Below are 10,466 nucleotides of genomic sequence, written 5' to 3' on the forward strand. Positions count from 1 at the left end.
CACTCTTGCCGGGGCCAGCAACCCCCTGCCGGCCTCCCTGCCACATGACTGGCTCCCCAGCCGCCTGTCAGAGCAGAGGGTCTAGGCTAAGGCTAGCTGGCGTGGTAGCCCCAGCATGGCTGAGCCTGTCCTGTTGTTCTTGCTCCTCAGAGGCCCCAGCTCCACTCAGCCACACCCCCAGCGTCAGGCGCCTGTCCCTACTTGCCCTCCCCCACCCAGCCCCCTCTACCCTGGGCAAGCGGGAGAGGGCCCCTCGCCTCCCCGACTTGGACATCAGTGAAGGTACCGGGCACCACGGGCCTCCATGCGCACACATGCTTCTCCTCTAATTGGGGTCATGCTTTGATTTCCAGACACATCTCACCCCCAGGGCCCTGCTGACGCCTAACCAGGGAGCTGGAGCTTGGGCTGGGAGCACCCTGACTTCCAGGGAGGAGGCAGAAGCCGCTGGAGTTAGCTAGGGGCTGGGAGCAGGGGGTGGGCTGGATGGAGGCTGGGTGAGGACCGGCGTCACCTATCAGGCAAGCTGTAGGCAGAGAGCTCCGACCCTGAACCAGTGCACCTCCAGCCTCCAGCCACTGGGGAGGCTCTTTGCAAACCTGGGGCAGCCCCCCAGCCCCAAGGGGGAGCCGGATTCACCCGCACATACGCACACAGGCTCCGTCTGACTGAAGGCCCTCACTTCACACTCTGCCCGCCAGGGGCTGAGGGCATCAGGCCTCTGCCTTGAGGCCCAGGAACTGAGACTCCTGCTCTGGGAAGCCTTTCACAGTTTTGAGGCCTGGGGAGGTGGGACAGGCATTCAAGGAGTTCAGGAGAAGCCCAGAGAGGGCAGTGATGAGGCCCAGGGCGGGAGTCGACAAGGGGTTGACCAGGGCCAGGGAGTCCTGCCTCCACACTGGGCTCTTCCCCTCCCCCTCTAACTCCACACCTCCCTGCTGAGCCACAGCCCCCACCCCCCTCCCCGGAGCACTTGGGCCGCTTGCTGCTGTCCTGGCCTCCTGTGCCTTCTCGCCTGCTCCCCTATCGCTGAGCCCAGGAGAAGGAGCCTCGCTTTGGTGGTGGTCCTGCTCCCTGGTCAGAGGAGGGTTTTGCCTCTGGGCAGAGCTGGGTCTGAGGGGCCAGGTCACCCTAGGGGGCCCGGCCCAGTCACAGTCCCCTCCTCCTGGCAGTTGCTGCAAGGTGGTGGGGCCAGAAGCGGATCGACTATGCCCTGTACTGCCCCGACGCCCTGACGGCCTTTCCCACCGTGGCCCTGCCCCACCTGTTCCACGCCAGCTACTGGGAGTCAACGGATGTGGTCTCCTTCCTGCTGAGACAGGTACCCAGAGTCCCCCTAACAGACACACCAACACCTCTCAGGTCCCTGAGTGACCCTGCTGCCGACTGGGCCCCATTTCATAAATGAGGACGGTGGGAGACCCCACTTTTCTGGCCCCAGCACAGGAAGCCGTGGAGATGGGGTGAATGGATGTACACCTTCACGGGACAGATGTGAATTCTGGGGGGCCAGAGGGTGGACTGTAGTGGGGTTTGTCCCACCAAATCCTCACAAGGTTAGTTGGGCCCCTAGGGCCGCTGGCCTCTCCCCACGGAACAGGAAGCCCCAGGCTTGAGTCTGCCCTGTGACCCCCCTCTGTCCCCTCTCAGGTCATGAGGCACGACAACTCCAGTATCTTGGAGCTGGACGGCAAGGAGGTCTCAGTGTTCACCCCCTCGAAGCCAAGAGAGAAGTGGCAGCGCAAGAGGACCCACGTGAAGCTTCGGGTGAGGGATCCTCTGGGTGCCCCGGCTCCAGGGCTATTGTCCTATTGAATCCTCCTGAGAAAACTCCATTTCAAAGATGAGGAAACTGAGTCACAGAGATGTGTGCTGTCTTACTTAATCCTCACAGTCTGAGGTTGGAGCTGTTCCCCCATTTACAGACAGGGACCCACACCAAGGCCACGTAGGTCAGTGGCCGAGCTGGACTTGAACCCTGGGCCATCTGACTTTGTGCCCATGCTCACCCCCAGGCCCCTGGGAAGTTTGAGCTAAGCCCGGAGACCCCAGACACCCCTCCATCCCCTACCCTGACCCAGCCTTGCTCCTGCACCTCCCCACCCCAGAATGTGACAGCCAACCACCGGATCAATGACGCGGTCGCCAATGAGGATGGCCCACAGGTCTTGACGGGTCGGTTCATGTACGGGCCCCTGGACATGGTCACCCTGACCGGGGAGAAGGTAAAGACCTGGGGAGCCTGTGGGAGCCCCACCCTGCCCCGCCTCCCTCTGGCTGGGCGGTGGGGAGTCGGGGTTAGGGAGGTCAGGGGCATGGCCACCCATGACCGGCCTGCTTGGCTCCAGGTGGACGTGCACATTATGATGCAGCCGCCCTCGGGTGAGTGGCTGTACCTGGACACGCTGGTGACCAACAGCAGTGGGCGCGTCTCCTACACCATCCCCGAGACCCATCGCCTAGGTGTGGGAGTCTACCCCATCAAGATGGTGGTCAGGTAGGAGCTGGGAAGAACGAGTTGGTGGGCCGACCTGGTCTGGGGCTGGAGGAAGGGGTCCCAGTGGGTTCTGACGAGCCACCCCCTCCCAGGGGAGACCACACGTTTGCTGACAGCTACATCACCGTGCTGCCCAAGGGCACGGAGTTCGTGGTTTTCAGCATCGATGGCTCCTTCGCTGCCAGCGTGTCCATCATGGGCAGCGACCCCAAAGTGCGGGCCGGGGCCGTGGACGTGGTGCGGTGAGTGCCCCCAGGGGCAGCGGGTGGGCTCGAAGGCAGGTAGCTGGGGGCTGGGCAGAGAGGATGGTCTTGGGTGCCAGAGCCAAGACAGGGGGCAGGGACCCTGTGGCTTGGAGGGGCCAGCAGCACCACTTCCCAGCTGGGATCTCTTACTGTGGATGCCTCAGTTCCCTCACCTGGGAAGCGGGGCTTTTCCTAACAAGACCAGTTACACCTGCTGCAGAGGGTGGAAGTGGGGATTGTGAGAGGCGAGCAGTGAGCACCGTGCTGGGGCTGTTACTGTTGAAGCCTGTGCCCACTAGTGGGGCTGGCTGGGCAAGGAGACCAGGCAGCCCCAGAGGGAGGACAGTGCGGCCGTGGGACACCCAGGCCTGCCCCTCGCCCCCAGGCACTGGCAGGACCTGGGCTACCTCATCATCTACGTGACTGGCCGGCCTGACATGCAGAAGCAGCGAGTGGTGGCGTGGTTGGCTCAGCACAACTTCCCCCACGGCGTGGTGTCCTTCTGTGACGGCCTGGTGCACGACCCGCTGCGGCACAAGGCCAACTTCCTGAAGCTGCTCATCTCCGAGGTGGGTCCCCCGGTGGAAGGGAGCGGGGTAGGGGTGGGGGCGGAAGGGCTGAGCCTGCGCCCACACCGGTCTCGCCCACAGCTGCACCTGCGCGTGCACGCGGCCTACGGCTCCACTAAGGACGTGGCGGTCTACAGCTCCATCAGCCTGTCCCCCATGCAGATCTACATCGTGGGCCGGCCCACCAAGAAGCTGCAGCAGCAGTGCCAGGTGAGCGGCGTTCAGGTGGGCGGGGCAGGCGGGCAGCCCCGCCCCCCGCCCGCCGCGCCGCCCTGGGAGCCCCGCCCCCTACTGCCGGGCCACCCCGGAGCCCCGCCCCCCGACTGCCGCGCCGCCCTGGGATCCCCGCCCCCACTGCCCCGCAACCCCGGGAGCCCCGCCCCTCGACTGCCGCGCCGCCCTGGGCGCCCCGCCCGGCGACTGCCGGGCCAACCCGGAGCCCCGCCCCCTGACAGCCGTGCTTCCCGCTGCCCTCACCCGCAGTTCATCACCGACGGCTACGCGGCCCACCTGGCCCAGCTCAAGTACAACCACCGGGCGCGGCCAGCCCGCAACGCGGCCACCCGCATGGCGCTGCGCAAGGGCAGCTTCGGCCTGCCGGGCCAAGGCGACTTCCTGCGCTCCCGGAACCACCTGCTCCGCACCATCTCGGCCCAGCCCAGCGGCCCCGGCCCCCGACCGCACGAGCGGACGCAGAGCCAGGCGGACAGCGAGCAGCGGGGACAGCGCAGCATGAGCATGGCGGCCGGCTGCTGGGGCCGCACCTTGGCCGGCCGGCCAGAGTCCGGCCCAGCCGCGGGCCCCAAGTAGGGCACCGGGAGTGAGGCGCTGTGGTCTCCATGGTGCTAGGCCAGGGCGGCCCGCCCTGCCAGGAGGCCTGGCCTGGGCACGTACTGTCGGCTGGGGCAAAGCTCGTCCCAGGGCCCGGCAGAGGACACGGGCTGTGCCAGACACAGCCCTCCCAGCCCAGCCTCACACTTTAGGGTCTGTGGGGTTCCAGCTGGTCGTGGAAGTTGGCAGGACGACCATCCCTGGGAAGACCTAAGGACCAGGACTCCCAACGTGGACTGGCCAGAAGGCGCTCCTGGACGCTTGCCCTGCATTGACGTCCCCGCATTCCGATGCCAGGCCTGGGCACCTCCCATCCACTTGCTCGCCCTGACCCCCAGGTCCCCTCCCATTTGGTAGCAGCTGCAACGGGGTGGGGACAGCCTGCTTCTTGTTGACTCGAGTTACTCAACTGTTTGACCTCACTGGTTTTGCACTGATTTTTGAGAGTGGAGATTCATCACCATCTCCTATGGCTACAGACTCATGGACATGCATGAAAATTCAACGTTTGCCCATCCAAGACCTGCCACCACACAGAAGGCTCCAGGGCGGAGAATCCTTGTACAAATAGGAGAGAAAGGCCATATCATAATTTCTGCCGCTCTGCCTGGCCCATGAACCCATGGCAGCCCCAGACCCCAGCCTCTTCCACCTGCCCCATCTGGAGCCCAGTTCAGCCGCGGGCCTGGCGCCATCTCTGCCCTGGGCACAGCTCAGGCTGCCAGGTCAGTCGGTGAAGCCAAGTGGCTCCTGAGAAGCCTTGCCTGGGGCTACGGGGCCTGGACAGGCCTGGCCTCTTCTCCTCGCCTGCCATCAGCCAAGGCTCCAAGCCTCGGCCCTCCCTTCCGCGTTTCTACACCTTTCTACTTCTCCAGTCTGATTTCTATGAGGTTTTTTTAAACGAGCAATCCTTGGCTGCTTCCTTTTCTTAACTCTTTCTGTACCAAACGCAGCCCCTCCACATGAAAACACCCAGCACTGTGACGGAGTCCAGCCTGGTTCTGGGTCCCAGGGCCCTGTCCGCTGCCCAGGCAGCGGGGCATGGCCTCTCTGCCTCACCCGAGCCCCGTTAATTCTACAGAATTTCTACTCTGGGGTGAGTGGGGCACACCCTTAGTTTGTTTTTTTTTTTTTTAATGCCAATTCCGTTTCGATGCTGAATCTAAGAAGCCACAACTCGCTTAGTTAGCTTAAGGGCAGGCAGCCATGACTACACTTCCCACCTGGTAAGGACCACGCTGTCCTGTGCACTGGGTCTGAGCATCAGCTCTCTCTCCCCAGAACTGACCGCGATCTCAGCTGTGGCCTCGGCTCCAGGCAGCCCCTCTGCTGCTCCTCCACCCCCTTCATGACAGGGGAGCCTGCCAGGCCTCAGCTAGCCGTCCAACATCCAGGCTGCTTCTGTGAGAAGCGGCTGCCAACCTGGATACGGCCTCGGGGCCTCGCGGGCTGGGACAGTGAGGCACGCAGATGGATGTTAACATTTTCCTGTGTGTAGATATGTACAGCCAAAGGGTCATGTAAATGTTCTGCAAAAGTGGGTCTGTACAGAGTGAAAGCTATTTATTTTGTGCAGAGAAAAAATGTCTGGAGGGATGGGACCTTCAGGATTTATTCATATTTAAGATGTAGCTTTTTGTTGTTTCCGGCATTATGTATAAAGCGACGATTATTTTATGGACCAAGTTTTAATGTAACTGTTGCAGTGAAAGTGCAATATCTAACCCCCTGCTCCCAGCGGGAAACGCTCGGCCCGACAATCACAGCCCCAGCCAGGGGCCCCGTGGCCAGTGCCTCCTCCTGTCGGTCCCACCTCACCCCATCTCGCCTGTCGCCTCGGTGAGCAGCCATCCGGATGGAGGAGCACCTACAAGAGTCTCGGCCCGCCTGCAATAAAGGCCTGGAGGCTGCCAGCCCCAGGAGGCTGGGTGGGCAGTGAGCTTGGCCTCTCCCAGCGGGCCACTGCCCCACGGCTCCGAGCTCCCCGTTTTGCCTACCCAGCCGCCAGCCACGCCAAGGACAACAGCAATAGTCCGGGCCTCTCCCAGCGGCCCTCAGCCATAGATGGTGAGGTGGGCAGCCCACCCTCCCCGTGGACGTCTCTTCTATATCCAGGTCGGCTTCCTGCCTCCCTTCAGATTCCTCTTGGCACATTATCCTCTTAAGGAAGCACCAGTTTTTCAGAAACTAAGAGAGGGAGGACAGAGTCCTTTAAAAATACCAAAAATGTTTACAGCATTGGGTGCTGAGCTGCAGGGCTCAGGCCCGACCAGTCATAACCAAAGGGTGAGGCAGGCCTTGCTGACTGCCACCCCACCCCAGGCCTGTTAGAGTAGAAGCCTTAGTCCCAGCCCCCCCACCCCCAGGACTGAGCCTCAGCCCACCACTCCCAGACCCCACCACCTGCCTTCTCTTTGATTTCTAAAGAGGGATTCCGCAGAGACCCCATGCCCCCTTCCCAGCTCGGTCTGAACCGCCTGCCTGCCCGCCTGCCACGTCGCAGCCTTCACGTCTCAACCTGTCTGTCTGTCTTGTCTGTCTGGGCCGCCTGTGAGCGGTGTTCTGACGTATCCCCGCCCACCCTTGCTGTCCCTGCTCCATCGGGCCTGAGTGTGCTGTGTACTGTGTTGTCATCTGTTACACCGATTAAAGAAGCAGGAAGGCTTCCTTCTGGGTCTCAGTACTGCGCCGACCACCAGAGCATTGGGGGTGGGGGCTGGCTGGGGGGTGCAGCCTGCCCTTGGGAGTAAAGGCAGTCCTTCCCAGTACACAATGCCAGCTGTGCTCACGGTAATACCAACACACCCCCGTGGGCCTTATCTCTGCTGGGCTTCCTTCTAGCCCCTTCCTGGGCATGAACTCAGTCTGTCCTCACAGCAATCCAGTGACGGAGGTGGGTGCTGTCAGCCTCCACCACACAGAGGACACAGCCTGCGAGCTGGGCCAGGACTCCTCCCAGGCCAGCAGGACTCTCTTATCTGCACAGTTAACAGCAAGGGCAGCAGCCTCCCGCCAGGCCTGAGGAAATCAGCTTAAAAGCCGAGGGTTTGGGATTCAGTTGGGGTGGGGTGGGGCTCTGGTCCAGGCAGGCTGACCTGAGGGTGAGGACCGCAAGAGTGGCTGGTGTGTGCCCCCCACCAAAGCTTGCAGAGTCCTTATTTTTGCCCTGAAGTCAGGTTGCCTCCTTCCCTCCCCATCAGCACAAAAAGCAACAACACAGAGGATGTCTCCAACCAGGGAACATTTAATATCTGGGAAGGTGCGTTCTTTTGGGAGATGGAGGAGCTGACTCGGCCAGTGACCCCCAACCTCCACTCCCTGAATTGCAGAGGAAGCTGGGCCAGAGGCTGGTCTGCAGGAGAAAGAACACCCAGCGGGCTTCCCGCTGCCCACCCTGAGGCCAGCCTTCAGGTCATGCCAACACTGTGTGTAGCAGGCCTTGGCCGGGGGCCAGAGGGGCCTCAGGGCAGGAGCCCTGCTCGCATCTGGAAGGCCAGGCCGTCTCCTCGGGTGGCTTGCTGGGGAAGAAAGCACACAGGAGGGGACAGGTCAGAAGAAGAGCTGGGGGTGGGCCTGGGTAAGGGGGCGACACCCACCTTATTGATCTCTCTGTGTCGCTCCTTGGTGACGATTTCCTCTAAGACCTCGCCGTCTCCCTTAATGAGCCTGGGGATGGAGGTGGGCAGGCTGAGCCTCTTAACTGAGAGGCCAGAGCACCAGAACCAGAAGCACCTGGCAGAGGGGTGCCAGGCCCAGGCCCCACCACCACCCTGAGCAGGCTGCCACACCCTGCTGGCCACTCCCACTCCTCCCTCCTTACCTCCCTCCCTTTCCACAGAGATGAGGACAGAGGGTAGCTCTGCCATCAGACAGGCCAGCTGTGGCTCTTTGAAGGCCCTCCCTCAAGGCCTTTCCAGCCCCTGCAATTGCCTACTCCAGCCAATAGGGAGCAACGGCCTGAGAAGGCTCATCAACAAGGGACTTTTCCCCTGGACATCAGCCTGTTTCGAGCAGCAGCAGCCCCCATCCCTCCTCCTGAGAGTGCAGTCTGGGGCCAGCGCGCCCCACCTGGTGCGTCCTGTCTCCGGGTCCACCACCTTGCGGATGACGCTCTGCCGGGCATCCCACTCCTCCTTGGTCATGGGCTTCATGGCCTGGATGCGGGACTTCTGCTCGTCCGTCAGGACTGGAAGGGAAGATGGCAGGGAGGCGGTGGCAGGGCCTCAGGGAGGGGATCCTCCCTGCCCTGCACCCCGGGCAGCACAGTACCTGGGCCATCCTCTTCCTCCTTGGCTGCTCTGTGCCACTGGTCCAGCGAGGGCCCGGGCAGAGCCTCAGTCTGCTGCATTCTGGCCTTCTCCTTGCCTCTCTTCTTCAGCTTCTTCTTCCTTTTCTTCTTCTTCTTCCTCTTCTTGTCTTTGTGCTTCCCCCGCTTCTTCCGGCCATCGCTGGAGGAAGAGGAGGAAGACGAAGAGGAAGAGGAGCTAGAAGAACTGGAAGAAGAGGAGGAGGAGCTGGATCGTGGTCTCCTCCGGGCCTTGTGCTTGCTTCTCTCTGTGATGCAGGGAGAAGGTGAGGCTGGAAGGCCAGGAGGGGAAGAAGTAAACCTTCGTCCCCTTGCTCTGGCCTGTAGCAGGCTCAGGCTGACTACCTCCTGGCAGGGCTTCAGCACGCTGTGGAGAGGCACCTTCTCGACTCCGCAGTCACTGTCTGCCCAAGAGCAAGGTGGCCAGCACCCACATCTTAGGCCCTGCTACACCAAAACTATGATAAAGTTCTTGCTTCACTCCGTATTCAATGGATTGGCCCAGCCCCTGGATTCTGAGCGTCTTTCATTCCAGATAGCGAGGACACTCTTGTGTCCCTCTGAATAGTGCGCTCTGTGATTTTCCCAGTCAGTCTGGAGAAGCCCTCCCGACTGCCTGCAACGTCCTCCCTGAAGTTCCCTCATCCCTTTCCCATTCCCTCTGGTCCTCACCCTCAGCCCCAGAGAAGGTGCTGCTGGCCTTGCGGCTTTGGGATCTCGAAGCCGAGCAGCTCCTCCGGACGTCCTTACTGCTCTTCTTCCTTTTCTTCTCCGACCCTCGCCCCCGGGAACGGCTGCGACTCCTAGAGCGCTTGCGGGAGCCGACGTGAGCCATAGCGCCGCGAGCTGCAGACACGAAGGCGCGCTTAAACCCGGGATCGATCATGGGGCCGGCCCGCAGACTGGGTTCCCAGGGAGGCTCTACTTTGGCCGAGTCAACCAGACTCGGCCTGGTCTTCTGGGGCCTGGCACCCGTCACTACCCGGGGCAGCGTTATTGAGAGAGAGTTGGAGGAACCGTATGATCCTCGCCCGCCCCCAAACCCGGTAACCCAAGTTCTCCGCGGACTACCGGCTCCACCGCTGCGGCCCCTTTAAGGGTCCTCCCCCGCGCGGACGCTTCACGGCTGCGCGCGCAGCTCAGGCGCCTTTAGGAACGGCTGCGCTCCTCGGCTGCCAGGTGCGTTCCTCTTCCCTTCCCATGTGCACCTACCCTCCACCCCGTGCCCTCCGCGGCCTGCCGCCTCAAAGAAGTCCCGGGGGCTATTCCGCTCCCTCTTCAACCGCCCATCCGGCGGGACCGCCAACCCTGCACCACGCCTTCGCGTGAGGAAGCAACGGCTGGGTGACTTCCGGCCCGGGCGGTGCACTGGGAGGCTGTCCGGCCGCGAAGCGAGGCGCTGCTGCCTTTAGTTCTGAAGCCCCATGTTCCGTCTGTGGGGCAGCCCAAGAAACCGAGTCTGGCGCGCTCACCTCCGAGAGGCGAGCTGGGGCTCCAGGCTTCCGCCTCTAGGGGGAGCTCCCGGACGAGACCTGCTCGCCAGCCTGGTGCCAGTCCCAGAGCTCACAGGCCCTTTGCCGCAGCTGTGCCCTCTCCCATCTCTATCCTATTCGGTCGGCGCGCAGCACCCCCAGTCCCTGTGAAGCCCAGGGGAAGAGGCGACTGTGGATTTTCTGTGGACATGTCCACACCAGCAGGCCATGAGCTCCAGAACCTTGGTCTTTCCGATGTCTGCTTTCAGTAATACAGAGAGGTCACAAACTCAGACGTCCATAGAAACCAGGAAGATCATAGCAACATATGAGGGACCCCTGTGAGGGAGTGTACCACAGGCTTCGAGAGTGGGGGCAGCTGAGTCTGGTCTCCCTGGTTTCTGCAATGTGGACTGGGGCCGGGTATTTCCAGATCTTCCCACTTTGCCAGGGGAGCCCAAACTCAAGATTTCAACATGGAAAACTCTCCCAAACATAGCATAGCTGCATGCCTCATCCAGTCTTGGGGCCACCGAGTTGCAAACT

At 62.1% G+C, this 10,466-nt stretch overlaps 2 protein-coding genes across 25 annotated transcripts in view; one reads left to right on the forward strand and one right to left on the reverse strand.

The window, feature by feature from the left end:
- The window catches only part of PITPNM2 (phosphatidylinositol transfer protein membrane associated 2), a 159,827-nt gene extending 153,018 nt beyond the window's left edge, over positions 1-6,809 (forward strand). For 19 of the 22 annotated variants that reach the window (XM_061384631.1, XM_061384638.1, XM_061384629.1 and 16 more), the window contains 9 exons: positions 151-282; positions 1,173-1,321; positions 1,651-1,767; positions 2,109-2,225; positions 2,349-2,497; positions 2,590-2,739; positions 3,128-3,311; positions 3,393-3,521; positions 3,795-6,809. In XM_061384631.1, coding sequence (XP_061240615.1) covers positions 151-282; positions 1,173-1,321; positions 1,651-1,767; positions 2,109-2,225; positions 2,349-2,497; positions 2,590-2,739; positions 3,128-3,311; positions 3,393-3,521; positions 3,795-4,121 — 1,454 coding nt within the window. In that variant the 3' untranslated portion in view covers positions 4,122-6,809. Of the gene's footprint in view, positions 1-150; positions 283-1,172; positions 1,322-1,650; positions 1,768-2,108; positions 2,226-2,348; positions 2,498-2,589; positions 2,740-3,127; positions 3,312-3,392; positions 3,522-3,794 lie in introns of those variants that run through there. The other 3 variants (XM_061384642.1, XM_061384645.1, XM_061384648.1) reach the window with 2 other exon arrangements.
- A 557-nt stretch (positions 6,810-7,366) lies between these two features.
- Positions 7,367-10,399, reverse strand: ARL6IP4 (ADP ribosylation factor like GTPase 6 interacting protein 4). Of its 3 annotated transcripts, none has more exons than XM_061384667.1 (6): positions 9,661-10,399; positions 9,121-9,294; positions 8,412-8,696; positions 8,211-8,328; positions 7,739-7,808; positions 7,367-7,660 (listed from the first exon to the last, which is right to left on the reverse strand). In XM_061384667.1, exons 2-6 carry the CDS (start codon positions 9,281-9,283, stop codon positions 7,604-7,606), a joined length of 693 nt encoding a protein of 230 aa, XP_061240651.1. In that variant the 5' UTR covers positions 9,284-9,294; positions 9,661-10,399; the 3' UTR covers positions 7,367-7,603. The 3 variants fall into 3 exon arrangements, with proteins under 3 accessions (XP_061240651.1, XP_061240649.1, XP_061240650.1); XM_061384665.1 differs by having other exon boundaries at positions 8,412-8,720; XM_061384666.1 differs by lacking the exon at positions 7,739-7,808 and having other exon boundaries at positions 8,412-8,720.
- Between the last annotated feature and the right edge of the window lie 67 nt (positions 10,400-10,466).

The sequence above is a fragment of the Bos javanicus genome, chromosome 17 (assembly GCF_032452875.1).
Source record: "Bos javanicus breed banteng chromosome 17, ARS-OSU_banteng_1.0, whole genome shotgun sequence".
In the NCBI taxonomy this organism is placed as follows: Eukaryota; Metazoa; Chordata; class Mammalia; order Artiodactyla; family Bovidae; genus Bos; species Bos javanicus.

Bases quoted from the DNA above. Each gene is read 5' to 3' on its own strand.
- ARL6IP4 (XM_061384665.1), bottom strand. From the start codon at position 9,283: ATGGCTCACGTCGGCTCCCGCAAGCGCTCTAGGAGTCGCAGCCGTTCC. The intron at 8,721-9,120 runs GTGAGGACCAGA...CTGGCCTTCCAG, and splicing joins CACCTTCTCTGGGGCTGAGG to CCTCACCTTCTCCCTGCATC. The intron at 7,661-7,738 runs GTGGGTGTCGCC...TTTCTTCCCCAG, and splicing joins GACACAGAGAGATCAATAAG to CAAGCCACCCGAGGAGACGG.